At 36.0% G+C, this 16,785-nt stretch overlaps 1 protein-coding gene across 4 annotated transcripts in view; it reads left to right on the plus strand.

The window, feature by feature from the left end:
• Positions 1 to 6,387: 6,387 nt before the first annotated feature.
• Positions 6,388 to 16,785, plus strand: part of sestd1 (SEC14 and spectrin domains 1) — a 51,254-nt gene continuing 40,856 nt past the window's right edge. Inside the window, exons 1-4 of one of the 4 annotated variants that reach the window (XM_067410144.1) lie at positions 6,388 to 6,492; positions 8,980 to 9,043; positions 12,681 to 12,766; positions 14,682 to 14,790. In XM_067410144.1, the coding sequence (XP_067266245.1) occupies positions 12,712 to 12,766; positions 14,682 to 14,790 (164 nt within the window). In that variant the 5' untranslated portion in view covers positions 6,388 to 6,492; positions 8,980 to 9,043; positions 12,681 to 12,711. Of the gene's footprint in view, positions 6,493 to 6,515; positions 6,628 to 8,560; positions 8,650 to 8,979; positions 9,044 to 12,680; positions 12,767 to 14,681; positions 14,791 to 16,785 lie in introns of those variants that run through there. The other 3 variants (XM_067410145.1, XM_067410147.1, XM_067410148.1) reach the window with 3 other exon arrangements.

The raw sequence follows: 16,785 nt of genomic DNA on the forward strand, positions 1-16,785 counted from the left end.
GCTGTTAGTGTAAATCAAGCTCACTGTCACCTGCAATAAGACAATTTAACATTTTCACAAGGGCTCTTTACTAATAAACATCATTCAACTCCTCTTCAGATCACAGAAATGTGCAGCAATAAAGCATATAAGATGTATATAAGTGTTAAGAAAATATATTTTGTGGGTAGACGTTACATTTTATAATGTTTATTTTATGTAGGCTACAAACCAGCCAGTATTCCAGTTCTATTGACCATGCTGAGTTAATGTACAATCCCAATAAATCAAAGACTGTCATCTCATGTGGAAAAACAAAAAATGACTGCATTGGCTTCTCACAATAGCTTTAATGTAATTCATTTCACTTTTTAAGACTGATCAATGCCATTTTTCTTCCTAAAATGACCTATAATCCAGAGCTAACCTACAAAATTACATTGAATTTCCCAACAGGCCATCTATTTACAAGGATGAATTGATTCCATTCAGATTTGTTTCTTCCCATTTATTTTGTAAATTAGATTTGTAAGGTAAATTGGAATCTCATGAGACCTGTAAACTGCAGAAACCTTTTCTGTAATCATGAGATTTTACATGCTACATTTAGGCCTATAGATAGGCTTGTTGTAAACAAATGATTTTCATCTGCAGTTCTGCATACAAGATGAATTTTGAGTCTCGTCAAGTCAGTTCACTTGGTGACCATTTCTGTAACGACCAGGAAGCGATTTTCCACACCACTTAGCAACAAACTACTTAAATGGGGAAATAAAACATGATTAAATAAAACGCTACGACGTATGGTAGGCTACACTACTACAACAATGTCTCTATAAAAAATGCGATTGGCATTTTAAACTGTATGAGGCGAGACTTGCAGTTATCTAACAAAATGGGTTTGGCGTTTTAAACTTATTTCTCACAACACAGTCTCCGTCTCTTTTAAATGTTTTAACGCAAGAGCGCGCGAATGGACATTGCACTCTCGCACCCCTAATATAATGAATTAATTAATTAGGTTACATATTAGCCTGTTAATTGACAACTCACTGAAAATACTAAAATTTGCTTCTGATATATGGTGATGACCGAGCAGCATAAATGTCATTTAAAGTCGCCAGACCTTCCTCACAGAATGAGGCTCAAGCGCGCCCTCTGTTGACTCGATTTAGCTTGCTGTTACTTAGGTAGTTTCAAACTTCTTTCAACCTTTACTGACAAACTTACAATACTGTCTACACAACAGAGAGACAGACAGACAGACAGATTAGTGGATGTGTGAAGTTTGTTCACACAGGTTACTCATCCATAGGTTGTTCATCACATTAACTATAAACATTAAACATAACTTTGATTCCCAGAAAGTGTCACAATACATTTTGTTTTCACTTTGAACAGGCCTATACTGTTTTCTCGTTTCAAAAGTAAATGGGAAGTTCTTTTTATGAAATATTTTGCAAAAGTACTGACACATCATCCACCCAAAAGAGGTGAAAAGAGATCCAGTTTAGCAGATGCCTGAGGAAAACAGGAACAGCACTAATAGTGGATGGACACGCTGTCCTTGCAATGTGAGTTCCAGTAGAAACCCCTGTGTGGGGAACACAGATGCACTGCCATTCTGCTCTTGTCAAACTGTCCCCAGGGGTGACAGGCAGTAATTACATATCAGCACAATTACTGCACACTGGCATGAGAACAATACGCTGAGCTGGTCGTATCTTTGCATCTGCTCATTACCGCAGAAAGCTCATTGTGTAATCCAGCGGCAACTGTCTCACTATGGTGACTGCATACAGTTTCCTCCTCCAGTCCATTCAGCCCAACAGTTTTATTTGACCAACAACTATATCTGGCCAAATGATTTAAATTCTGGGTTCATAAGCAGCATTACAACCTTTTCAAATCGTAACAAAATTTCTAAAGAGCTATTTAGTCTTAAAAAGCTTCCCATTAAATCTGGGAGTCAAGCCCAAAAAAGAATCGATTCTTCCACTACATTGGAGTCAATTCTACTCAGGAGATTCGACTGTGTTTTTTGTTTGATTTGTGTTCAGCAGAACACGGCCTAAAATCTACTTTTTGCCAACGGACGGTGACTTAAGAAAATTATAAATTTATAAATATTTTTTACCAGCAATGAAAAATTGTTTAATTCTTATTAAAGTTACAAAAGTTGTTCAGTTAACATTAGAGCAATGAGTGATTGTTATTTGTCTTTTGTTGTTTAATTAAGATTAAAAACAGCAGGAATATTAGGCTGCTGTCACTTTAAGAGCTAATGCACGGATCCAGTATACTGTTACACGTGTTTTTTATTTCTCAACTTTTTATGTTTAGTTAAGACATAACTGAATAAGGATACTTGTCAAGATGAGCATTTCAACATAATTTAGTTTGAATATGTCTGTTCAAGTGCAAGAAGATGTGAAAGAGAGCTCACTTCAGTATTCGTGTATTGAGACACAGATTCTGGGCATGAGTTTTGGCCCAAACTTTTGGGTAATGAGTTGAGTTCCCTTTTGCATCTTCTTGAGCTTGAATATTTAAATTGGAAGGATTAAACTTTCATGACGATGGAGCACTGCCCCGTCAATTGTCCCGAGCATGGTTCACGTTCGTTCATGGTCATGTTCTAAAAAATTTTGCATTGTAAGAATTCATAAAAATGTTAGCGGCCGAATGGCGATTGACACAATTTCATATACTCTCCAACACCGAGTGTTTGCATTTACTTGCATTTGGTGCTTGGTGAATGTTAATTTTAGGCCCTGGGACAACTTGAGGGTGAGTAAATGATGACAGAATTTTCATTTTTGGGTGAACCGTCCCTTTAACATATGTATAATGGCTTGAAAATGCATTTTTGACAACAGTTTAAATAATGAAATGTTGAAACTGATAAGAAACATGCTATTTTAGGTGACTTGCGCAACTATAGCTCAGTTTTGAAGCACATCTTCATAATTTATCTTTTTGTTTTAATGGTTTTTTTTTTCTTTCTGTTTTTATTATTTTGCACTGAAGTGCGAAGACAAGTTAATTTTTAAAAAATATATTTGGACATAATGCAATATTTATTTACTTTCGGCCAATAGCCCTCAATCAAAAGTGATCTTTGGCCCTTTGTAGTGAAAAGTTTTGGAATCTCCACATTAAAGCAATCCACACTCAATGTACTCTACAAGGACTATATAGAGTAGACAAAGCATGAAATTATTCATCACTGACTCAAGTGACAACCCAGAACAGCACTAGAAATAGCTTCTGGTATAATGACTCAATGGGCAAACAGAGACATCTAGTGGCATCTTTTTATGCCTTTTTTTTTTCAGATAATTAGGCTACTCTGAGCTAATATTATTATTACCATAGCAACTGAATCTATCTATGCTCTTCTATTTTTGGAACCCATACAACATAAGACAGGCCTACTTATCTTAATTTCCCTTTCGTGCATCTTAAAGGGAATTTACATGATTAAATTATATATATTTGTTAGCTCCATTGAATTATATGTTTATTAAAACAATGCCAGTGACACAGTAGTATTCTATGCAAATTAGCACATTTCCCAAATTCACCACAATATGTATGTAGTTTACAAATGCCTATTATATTACTGTTTACAATCCACAACATCATGTTTTCATTTTGAGCTAAAATTGTTGAAAATGACATATCTTTATAATAGCATTCAGCAGAGGGATTTTCGACTGTTTGTCATAGTTCCTTTAAGTGGTTGTCACATGTGATAGTAAGTTTATACTATTCATTTACATTTAATAGCAGACGATTTTATCTAACTTACAAATGAGGAGAGCAATAGAAGCAATCAAACCAACAATAGGAAACAATATGCAAGTGCTGTGACTAGTTCCAGTTAGTTACACGTAGTAATATATAATATATATATATATATATATATATATATATATATATATATATATATATATATATATATATATATATATATATATATATATATATCCAATGGTAACACAAAGCAAAATGTTCACTTGCTGCCTAATATATCCAACCCACTAACAGGTGCCATGATGAAGAGATAATCAGTTATTCACTTCACCTGTCAGTGCTCATTATGTTATGTAAAAAATAAATCCATGAAATAACAGAAAAAGTAGTGGCAGCTCATTACCCTGCCATTATCCAATAATTTTACGGACATTTCCGTATATATATATATATATATATATATATATATATATATATATATATATATATATATATATATATATCACCCACGTCCTACGTGCCCCATTCTGCACGGGTCTCTAACCTGGGTCTCCGGCATGGGAGTCAGTCGCTCTAACAAGGGGGCTAAAGGCTGCAACCTCTGTCAGTTGCTAGAGCATCTCTTAAGATCAGAGGAGTCAGGTTTACTCGCACAGCAACTAATAGCTGGCCTCCATTACATATATATGAGTGTGTGTATGTATATATGTATATATCTGTAAAAATAGCGCACAATGTGTTGTATTCATTTAACAGAATTTCCCGTATTTTTTTTACAGGTGTTTTAGCTGAATTTAGAATTTTGCACTTCATTACATTGTGTTTTAGGGTTAATGGAAATGTCCGTAAAATTACTGGATAATGGCAGGGTAATGAGCTGCAACTACTTTTTCTGTTATTTCAAGGATTTATTTTTTACATAACATAATGAGCACTGACAGGTGAAGTGAATAACTCTGATTATCTCTTCATCATGGCACCTGTTAGTGGGTTGGATATATTAGGCAGCAAGTGAACATTTTTGTTTGTGGATGGCCAGGTACGTGTGCCTCGCTTACCTGGAGAACACATGGCACCAGGATGCACTATGGGAAGAAGGCAAGCCAGCGGAGGCAGTGTGACGCTTTGGGCAAAGTTCTGCTGGGAAACCTTGGGTCCTCCCAACCATGTGGATGTTACTCTGAAATGTACCACCTACCTAAGAACTGTTGCAGACCATGTACACCCTTTCATGGAAATGGTAACACAAAGCAAAAATGGTTCAGGAATGGTTTGAGGAGCACAGAAACGAGGTTGAGGTGTTGACTTGGCCTCCGAAATCCCCAGATCTCAATCCAATCGAGCATCTGTGGGATGTGCTGAACAAACAAGTCCGATCCATGGAGGCTCCACCTCACACCTTACAGGACTTAAAGGATCTGCTGCTAACATCTTGGTGCAGATACCACAGCACACCTTCAGGGGTCTAGTGGAGTCCATGCCTCGACGGGTCAGGGCTGTTTTGGCAGCAAAAGAGGGACCAACACAATATTAGGAAGGTGGTCATAATGTTATGCCTGAGTGTGTGTGTGTGTGTGTAAACTATATATAAAATAGTAAATGTTAGTATCAATGGGTTAAGTGTTGACAAAAAAATGATGCGTTTTCAGCCGTTTCTTGAAAATGGCTAAAGACTCAGCTCGGGTTGAGATAGAAGATAGAGGGTAATGAACAGCATGTGATAGTGATTGTCAATGAACTTTGAGACTGACAGTGGTCAGCAAAGTTTTAATGTTATTTATTAATATTCAAAGTAAATAATGCAGAACCATTCAAGTTAGCTTGAATGTACAGCGTCTGTGTGGAGTGGCAGAATCAATTTTTCTTTGTTTAGAAACATAGTGATGCACTTTTGTTTAAACTTTGAGTTAAGCAGAAATAAAACAAAATATTACATACAAATAAAACTAAATTTACTTGTAGGCCTGTATAAGCACTTTATACTGCATACATGTTATGCAAATAGGAAAGACTGGGACTTTTCCAGTGAGGTTTATTTTAAAAGTCAATACATTTCATATTTCAAAATAGACCCCTGTAGTAGGCCTATTGAAAAAATATTAAATGTTCACTGTTATTAGCTACCAATGGAAAAAAAAGCGAAATTCTTTGAACACATGTTGACCTAACTTACATGTAGGAAATTCCTCTTATGCAGTACCTCTGAAACTAACGTAACATTTTAAGTAACATTTAATTTAAAGATATTTCTATAGGCTACATAAATATAGAAATGTAGCTTCAGAAATATAGTCCACTCAATGTTAGACACGTTATTATGTAGGCTGTTATTCACCGTCTGATACAATATTTTGTAACTGTCAACTGATTCTTAAAAATGTTTAGTTTGAAACATTTTGATTAGAGAAAGGAAAAAAAGACCTTGGATTTATTTTAATTTCATAAATCACCTTTCTATTCACCTTTATGTTCAGTTGATGTTCTGACGATTTTTGCATGGTCCATTTGATATCAGAGTTCCTCTCAATCCATCCACAAATATCAGATATCATTATTTGAATGATGCACTGTGTGTTTAAAGAAGCGCTAGACCCCGCCCACTACAGTAAGAGACACGCCCTGCGTCACCATGTGGGAGGAGTCATGTGAGCAGGACCAGCCCCTTTCTAACAAAACACAACGCCGAGCGTCTTCTCAGTATCAAAGGCGATTATCAATAACATAGATCGATTCCTGGGCTCAAAACGGAGAAAGGTAATTTTTCTTTTTATAGTAATCCCTTAGTGTGATTAAAAATGCAGTGACTTTGTGAGCGAAAGCACATGGATCATGCATTCGCGTCTTTAGCAGTGCTAACAATCACAGCATTATTATCGACGTTCATCTAAGGTAAGTTAGTCAGGGACCGTCCTTATATTCAACCCTGAAATACACCACATACATGTTAGTCATACATTAACCTCCATAGAATGAAATATAGGTCAATGCATGCTGTTGTGCGGCTCGCGCGTGCCAGTAGCCATGCACGCTGCCAGAAAATATGGTTCATGTAAAATGAATGCCAAACTGCATTTCGATGTGTTTTCACGTGGCACCCAGCTTCATGCGTTGTTGTGAGTAGTGGCGATTGTTTTACTGCGCAGATGACCTATAATCATAATATTATGTAGGCCATATAGGTGGATCCCCGTCTTTGTCTCGCGCCTGAGCAGCAGCAGAGCACGAGCGAGTCATTCCTGCAACTCTCAGCCAGCTGTTGGTTTGATTCCAGACACTGATTCCCAGGACTGGCCAACTGTTGTCCTTATGTGGCCAGAAATGACTCTCAAAGACCACAGTTTCAATCTTAATTCTTAAATTTCCTAAGTTTATGTGTTTATAGAGCTGCACAGTGAATCTCATGAGTCCTGACAAGAACATGCCCAAGTCCTTTTTCACTACTTGATCAAAGGAAATGAAAACAACAGTTATGTTTTTCTTAAAGAAAATAATCCAAAAAGTAATCCAAAAGCAGTCTCACATTCATTAGTATACATCATGGTGGTGTTTGTTGTTCTGCCTTTCATTTATTCTGCAAAGCATAGCATCACAGTATTGGCTGTACTGTAATGAGAATCCAATGAATGTGAATTTTGATGGAAAAATATGCAATTTGTCATCAAAATGTTACAATTGACAAATATCTAAACATATGTCCAAAAATCAAAATCAAAAGAATACTGTTAGGACCATTTCATTGCGTTGACATTTTTATGACAACTTGCTTAAAGGGTTGGTTCACCCAAAAATGAAAAAAAATGACGTTCTACATCCGTAAGACCTTCGTTCATCTTTGGAACACAAATTAAGATATTTTTGATAAAATCCGATGGCTCAGTGAGGCCTGCATTAACAGCAAGATAATTAACACTTTCAATGGCCAGAAAGCTACTAAAGACATATTTAAAACAGTTCATGTGACTACAGTGGTTCAACCTTCAATGTTATGAAGCGACGAGAATACTTTTGTGCGACAAAAAAATAAAATAACAACTTTATTCAACAATATCTAGTGATGGACGATTTCAAAACACTGCTTCATGAAGCTTCGAAGCTTTACAAATCTTTTGTATCGAATCAGTGGTTCGGAGCGTGTATCAAACTGCCAAAGTCACGCGAACCAATGAAATTTCGAAACGTTTCAAAACACTTATGATGTAACGAAGCCTCGTTTACTGAAATCACGTGACTTTGGCACTTTCTTTGCATTGAGTCTCATTTAAATACATAATGTTGTTGTATTAACTTTAGTTTAAATATCTAAATAGATGGAAGTTTTGAAGCCATTTACTGTAAATAAAAAAAAAATACTTGAGACTGAGAGTTTGGTGATGCAATGAGAATTCGGGGGAAGATCATGAAAATACTAGCACAATGCAAAAATTGCTAATGGTCCTAAAATGAGTCATTTTTTGTTTCTTTTGATTTCTGGGTTGATTGTAATTGTTGGTTATTCTTTTAGTAACTCAATTCATTCTTTGTAAATGCAAAATATGCCACTCCTTACATACTGAAGCTGAAATTGGTTTTGAAATCAGTTTTGCATATACAATGACAATGCAGAATGATTATTATGTCCTAGAACTCCTACCATTTGCACAAACATTGGCAGAAATTTGCATTGGGATGGGCCAGTGGGTTGCATGGTAAATCATTGTGCAGCAGTGTAATACTTCTGAAGGTCCAAAAGCCATATTTTATTTTGCAAGCACTCATTCCTGGCTTGCAGACTATCAGCAAACTGTGTAATCACTGCTGAGCTGTCCTTTTCTAAATGATGTTGCGCTTTTCTGTGCATCAGCTTATGTTAAGATCAGTTTGCCTAGCTGTGCCTCCTTTTGCAATCCTCCCTAAATCCATTATTGCAGTTGAGTAAGTTTTTGATAATCTTTTCTTGGGGGGGCATTTAATTTTTATGATTTATAGTTGGGGTAATGCCAATAGAGTGTTGCTGTTTGATTATTGGATGCTTACGTGACCACTTCCATTCTCGGTAGTTTATGAGGAGGTCTTTACCACTCTGATTAATTCTGATGTATTCAGATTGGTTGAACTGTAAGCTGGATGCCAAAAAAGGTCTTAAAGCAGATTTTGTTCCTTTACTCTCTCTCCCTGTAACTCTTCCACATGTCCTGTTTTTCCTCTTTCTCCTCCTCCTCTGCTCACTTTGCTCCTCTTATGTATCTTTCTGCATCTTTGCAGAACATGGACCAGGAGGGAATCGCATGAGATGGAATGTACTTGATGTGCTGCATCACTGTTGAAGGTGAGTGAGACTGTCAGCTTTTCGAAATCTAGATCAGCCTGCATTCAGATCACTATGTAATTGAAGCACACTGTGAACATTCTAGTGTTGCCTAATTATAATGATTTAACCTACTTTTCGGCTTGTTTTGCCAGTTTGTTCTTTTTTGTACCGTTCTGGTATTTCTGGCATGGTGAAATCTTGCTTCTGGCGAGGGTTTTGTTGGAAGCCCTTCTTGTTTAACATTGTGCTTGTGTGGTTATCATAAAAACAGGAATGCGTTGTATGACTTGGCATTAAAGGAATAGTTCACTGGCTGTCAACTTCTGAAGTCAAATCGTAGCTTTTTGCATGAAGCACAGACTAGAATATAAAGGGAAAGTTCAGCCAAAAATAAACTCTTTACTCACCCTCATGTTGTTTCAATCCAGTATGACTTTCTTTCTTTTGTAGAACATCATAGAACATATTTTGGGAAATGTCTCAGTTTTTGGTTACCAACATTCTTAAGAATATCAGCTTTTGTGTTCCACAGAAGAAAGTCATACAGGTTTGGAACAACACAAGGGTGAATAAATGACCTGTCATGGCAGGTTTGACATTCTGTGTCAAACTTTGGTTTGTTTCTCATGCAAAGCTGTATTTTATGATTCTTTTATGGTGTTTTTGGTTCTTTTTGGAGCTTGACGGCATTATTTTTGGGTAAACCATTCCTTAACCTCTTTCCTGTAAATTAGTGTTTCATTTAAAATATATCAAAGAACTGCTCTCTATCTTATTTCTGTTGAAGTAGTCATCGGTTTTATATTCACTCTATGCCTATGGGACATTCGAGGCTATAATCATGAAAATGCATAGTCATTATTTCATAGTCATTTCATCCCCTTGGAATTATAAGGTTCTATTTGCATTCTGAGCAGTTTTGAGAGATTGAGCTTCAAAGATTTTGCATTCCACATTGCAAAAATTATATGGGGGAACAAGTTTCTTTCATACATGAAAATGACAGAGACCCTTAATGTATTCTTTACTGTACAATATCAAAATCCTCTCAAATCTGTAAATGGGGATTTTTGGAATGGGTCAAATGCAGCTAGAACCTTGTAATTCTAAAGAAAAAATCACTTTTCACTTGGAATTATGAGGTTTTATCTTGCAAATAGGGTTGTAACGATATACCGGTATGACGATATATCACGGTATGAACACGTACGATTATCATATCGTGTACATTTGCTTATTTTCGGTATTGTAAAAAAAATAATAATAATAAGACGCAGAATTTCACTTGCGCATAGACAACAACTTTCCACTTCACTACACTCTAAACTTGCTCCACACCCACACATACAGCAGACAATGTCAGAGACAGAAGTTGCTATCTCTAATCTCTATGCCCCGTTGAAAAATAAGTTACAATTTGCATTATGGGAATACTTTAGATATAGAAAAACAAACGCGGGGCTGTCCTCGAGTGTATATCCAAAAACAATGCGGGCGCAAAGTAGGCCTACCTGCAAAAGGAGGAAACGCATCGAACATGTTCACCTATATTCGAGAACACCATCCGTGTAGATGCATGTATGTTCCGTTTATAACTTAGGTCGTATGATGTGATGGAGAGGGAATCCCGGAATCCAGTCATGAAAATGGAATGTACAGTTACAGTATAACGCAGCGATGTCAGGTAAAAACGCGCGATTTGTTGGACTGATGAATAAAACATACTATAAATCAAATGGCCTAGGCGGGCTCTGTGAATATTAAAGCGCAAAAAGACGGCTGTATAAATATATCTGTTTGTTTTGCGTGTCTGCCTGTGTGAATGAGCTGCGCTGTTTCCTGTACTACATACTAAAGTATGCGCGACGCTCTTATTGTTTTTTCAGTGTTTGAAGTTTCGTCATCCGAGGACATGAACACACACATATCCAAGGTTGCTCTGAGATAGCGCTTAATGACCATTTCATCATTTTATTTGAGAAAAACCATTGTCAAATACACTGAAACTCAAAGCTCTGCACTACATCCCGTCAAAATAAAAGACCGCTTTTTAACTCGAAACTGAAATTTATTATAATTGTTAAATAGAATTTACTTCTCAAAATAATAATAAAAAAGTTAATTTAATTTACATAATTTTTGATAATATTTGTATTAAAAAATAAAAGCCAGAAGAATGAAGTCAAAGCAGACTTTCTGAATTTTAATTATTAATAAAAGATCTTCTAATCCATAATAATTTATTAAATGTATTTGATTGTTTTTGATTATTGAAATCTGAATAAAGAAAACAAACATTTTAATTAATTTATTGGTCATTTTAATTGATGGTATAAATAATAATTGATTGTTTAATACCGTACCGTGATACGTGAAACCGTGATATTTACTCAGACGGTTATCATACCGTGGAAATCTCATACCGTTACAACCCTACTTGCAAAACATTAATTGAAGCAAGAATTTTCAAGAAACTTTTACTTAAACTTTACAGTTTACTTATTTGTTTTAAAACATAAAATTAGTGCAGTAACAATGTTGACATGCATGAGAAAGTTACATTTAATGCTTTCTATGACATTTATTTCATATTTTAGAATTTTTTTTTTTTTTCCTTGTTCAAGTTAAGCATAAAAGGCAGTGCTAAATATTTTGTCGAGTACGAATATTAAATTTAGGTAGGAATATGGTGGGTTATTTAACACATTATTGCAGGAACCATGTAATTGTTGTAAGGCTTAATAATGTAAAATTTTAGACATTTTAAACCGAAAAGAAAACCGACAATGCTTCAGCAAAGGTGTTTAACAAAGTTAAATAAACATTGAAAATGTTTCACTGACTATATATAATTAAGAATATTTCACATTTAAAATATTTAAATGATTTAAACTATGCAAACATTTTTACCAATAATGTAAAATTTTACATTTCATCTTACTTAATATAGTTTATACACTTTAATCCAGTATGCCATAGCGTAGAGCTTTATAGCTACATACAGCTCAATACATGTACACAGGATGGATCAAGGTTAAAACACATAACATTCCCTCGTATGACAATGATGTGACTGGAATAATGCAAATAGACTACAAAACCTGAACCTTAATAGCACTGCTGGCTAGCGTGGTGTCTAACTGAAAATAACTCCTCTGCAATAGCTACAGCAAAACAAAAAAAGACTGAAATTTGGGCTGCTGTCATTGACAAGATCGTAAATAAAATAGTTGATCATGAGGTTTCTAATAAACATTGTGTTGCGTGGAATTGTTTAGTCTTCGCTGATTTAGTTTTCTGCTCTCTCTTCCACTGTCACGGAGCAGTCCGGTGACTTGACAAAGTGTGTGTATTCAAAGTGCTGATTGGCTCACAGATGGAACCTTATATAACCAAGTTAGAGTTCGACTTTGTAGATAGAACCTTTTTGTTTTCTAAAAAAAGTCCCAAAATGTATCCAACTTAAAAGAAACATCAAATAATGTAAATAAGTTGTCACAGAATAAGAATATGTGAATAACTCAATTTTGACAATGTCAGATAGAACCTTATAATTCCAAGGGGACTATTTGCTATATCCCTAGATGATTCTTGTATGAATCAATAATTAATTCATAATGTGTTATCTAACAAGTTGTTCTTCAATTTTTTGCAGCTGTGTAAGTAGACAATAGACTTGTTCCAGGATGGAGGCCTCCATCATACTGCCTGTGCTGAAGAAGAAGCTGGCTTTTCTGTCAGGTAAAGACTAGTAACATATTAAGATTTATAAAACTGTTAGTTCCTGTCCTTGATTCTGATGGGTCAGTAGCTGTGTTTTATTCACGATAAAACAGGGCTATGACCGCTTCACCCAACGTTTGTGTGTCACTACACAACACCCTTAGCAACCACTCTTAGTAACATAAACTGTTTGTTCTCAATTGATATTGTTCATTGAAGCTTGCTGTATTATGTAGAAGAGTTTTGTGAGAAAGTGATCGAGTGAGCGATTCAGATTTAGCATTTTCCTTCAGGTCAGTTCTATGTTCATAATAAAAAATCTGTTTAAATGTCCACTGCAATATCTTGTCCTTTTAACAGTTAAGGGGTTTTCCCGTGACTGACGGCGCTAGTCAAAGCATTTGTCAGTTGTTTCTTGTTCTGTGTTCACAACAATTCAGTCTTTTCAATGTAAAAGTTTTCTATACTGACTAACACACTCATAATATAAGTAATGTATATTGTAATGTAATGTAATGTAATGTAATTTCTGTTGCTGTTCACGGTCAGGGACTATTTTTTTCCGGCGGAAAGAAGGCTGTTAATGATTTTACTTCATGAAAGTTGCAACATATTTTTCATATTTTAATATTTGCATTGTGTGGTAACTGTTTAATAAAAGCAAGGTACTCGAGGCTAGTGCTGTATCGTGAATAAGTCACAGCTGAAGGGGTTGCAGGCTAACATTGTCCTCCGGCCGTGACTTATTCACGATACGGCACAGCCTCTCGTACCTTATTGCTTACTTAAAATATTTGAATTAATTGAATGTAAAACAACTTAACAAATATTTTAGAGTAGCTTGGCCAAAAATAAGTTGAGTATCTCAATATTACAGCAATGCATTTGCTGCAGGCTTCTCTCCTCTCTACTCTAGGATGTGATGTGAATACTTTATTTGTGCTTCATGATTAGATGTGACTATAGCACTGAGCCAGAAATAAGCTGCTATCCAATAAAACGGACAGTGCCAAGTGATTATTTGAAACCTTTCGCTTGCTTTCTTGTTTGCTTTGATGGATGTGAAAGATTGTGTCTCAGACAGCATCATCTTCATCTCAATATAATGTAGTCAGAGATCATTATATGATCTGTTATTACTTTCTGCTTCAACTCGGTGAACCTGAACACTGTATTGTAGAATGATATATTAGGTTTTTGCTTTTCAAATTTTCTTTAGTGAGTGTTAGTGCAAGGCATTTTGTTGAGGCAAATAATTGGTATTTTTATTTTTATTTTATTAGTTATTTACTACTTCTTGATGCAAGCTGGACTCATCTGTGCAAGCAATGCCACGTATGAATAGTTGCTTGTCCTTTAGCTTATGAGAGGCCATCCTTATGTCCACATATTATTTTTAAATCCCTTCCAGAACTCAGTATATCAGAGTATGGGGCTCTTTTGTCCCATGTCATACATTGAAGGTTGTATGCATGCCTCCTGCTTCTGACACTTTCATGTTAACAAGAACATTGGCAAAATGGGGTCATACACTGAGGTGTTCTCTGATGAATTGATATTTCTATCATTTTGTAGAAATGCACTGTGCCTCAACATTATTTTGTATCAAGGTCTTTGCACAAAAATTGGATAATGAAAGCTTCTAGGAAAGGCATTACTGAAACGTCTGATGCCTGGCCTTGAAACTGCGCATGTTCCCATGCAGTAGTCTGTGAATTAATTACAGTTTGCAATGTCACAAGGCTCTACTCCTCCAAAAGGCTTTTTGTATAACCTCAGTACTGTTTTTTTTTTTTTTTTTTATTCTTTTTTTTTTATGTCTTTTACTTGAAGCCTCACATTCTTACACTGTTTTTCCATTCCTTCATCATATTTCACTCTGTGCGGCCGGATTTTCTGCATATTTCCTGACTCGGCCCGTTTGGTTTTCCAGGAGGCAAGGACAGGCGCAGTGGTTTGATTCTGACCATCCCACTATGTACCGAACAGACCAGCATGGAGGAGCTCAGCGCCACTCTGGATTACCTACTGAGTATTCCTAGGTAAAAACACAGATTAACTTTAAGAGAGGTTTCCAAAGCTGTCACTCTGTTGCAAAGGCTGTACATCAAGCACATGTCAAAAGTATTCAGAGCAGAAATGGAACATTAATCTGATAATTGTAATTATAATGCACACTGTTACAGTATTCACACATGGAATAGAAAGTGGCCATAATTCATGGTCAGTCTGTGGTTAGAAGCTGAAAAATACTTTTATTGATTTCTCCAGACTTTTAAAGGTCTTTTAGGCTCCAAGGCTCTGGAAAGATTTTGCTGTATGTTTCTGTTAGTTTGTCCATTTTTATATTTGTGTAGGCTGTTACAGTATAAAGGTTTAACAAAAATTATTAAACTGATAGATATGATTCTGACTGGATGAGCCATGTTCAAAACCGCTAGATAACGATGTACAATTTGTATGCATTGTTGCTGAACAGTTGCAAAGTATGTTACTTGACAGAATAATTTGTATTCCAATTAGGGCTGGGCGATATTTCGTCAGTAAAGCCGGTTCCCTGATTACCGCGAAATCGCCATCACCTGCTTTCAAATGGAGCGGCATTTAATAGACAGAGCCGTAGATCACTGACAAGCTACGCAATATCGCGTTCATTATCGAAGATGAATCGCCTCAGATAATGAACGCGCTATTGCGCGGCTTGTCAGTGAACTACGGCTCTATTAAATGCCGCTCCATTTGAAAGCAGGTGATGGCGATTTAGCGGTAATCAGGGAACCGGCTTTACTGACGAAATGCGCGTGACAATCGCCCAGCCCTAATTCCAATCCATTATTAGGATTGATTATTTATTGAACATTGGTGTCTTATCACATTGCTCTTGCTGTAGTTTGATAAAATGAGATCAGATTGCTTGTCGCTGCAAATTGTGAATGCCTCTATACATTAAATATTTTTGTTTTAACTAGGGATGCACCAGTATTTATATTCAATCTGGGGCTGTTAAATTTACGATTAAGTGTAGACATCAAAGCATTATAATGTACAGTATAAAAGATGGGTAATTTGCTAAAAAATATTAATTTAAAGGCAGAATATGTGTATTTTTGCCGCTAGAGGTCGCCTATTTAAAACAAAGGTGTAGCTTGATGACGCCAAGATTGAGCGTGGAATCATGGAAGATGTCATCTTCACCTAACAGCCAGGGGAAAGAATCCGACAGGACTCGGGTGGAAATCAAGTTAATGGATGAGATTATTAACGTTGCTGTAGAATGAAGCAGAGCAGGGCGAGTGCTGTGGGAGCTGGACAAGGCTGCTGGAGCAATTGCTAATGAGAGACGAGCACGACACAAGGCTCGAGAGCAGTGGAACTTGTATTATGCCACAGGCACCGCTTCTGTTTCATTTGGTCAAGCATATGTGGGGTAACGCAGCTCTGTTTATCATATTAGATACATTTGAGTGTGTTGAAAATGTTATAGCGTGTGTTCGCTCGGCGGCTGCTATGAGACACTTGTTGCTCACTGCAGTAAGAGCTAGATCATTATTAGAATATCATATTAATATAATCAAGAAAATGAGATTCAAACAATAAGACTAAACTTGTTGAGCTATATAACAATGATTAGTTTTCTGTCTGTAAATATATCCAAAAAGTTGTTCCCTTTTTTTCTAATAAAACATATATTAGACAAGGGAACAGAAACATATTAAAGCTTTTGGTGTTTCCATGGTTTCCATGGGAAATCGAGGGTAATGCAGGTATGATGTCATTGATAGGCGATGCACAGACACAGTCCGTGTCCTGGTTAAAATTGCTTATTTTTCTTGATTTAAACATTGGAAATATCTGGGATAATGTAAGTACACAAGACAACAAAATATATAACACTAGTGGTTCTAGTGGTTTTTGAATATTTTAAAGGGTTAGTTCACCCAAAAATGAAAATTCTGTCATTTATTACTAACCCCCATGCCGTTCCACACCCGTAAGACCTTCGTTCATCTTCGGACCACAAATTAAGATATTTTAGT

Source organism: Chanodichthys erythropterus, chromosome 14 (assembly GCF_024489055.1).
Source record: "Chanodichthys erythropterus isolate Z2021 chromosome 14, ASM2448905v1, whole genome shotgun sequence".
Classification (NCBI taxonomy): Eukaryota; Metazoa; Chordata; class Actinopteri; order Cypriniformes; family Xenocyprididae; genus Chanodichthys; species Chanodichthys erythropterus.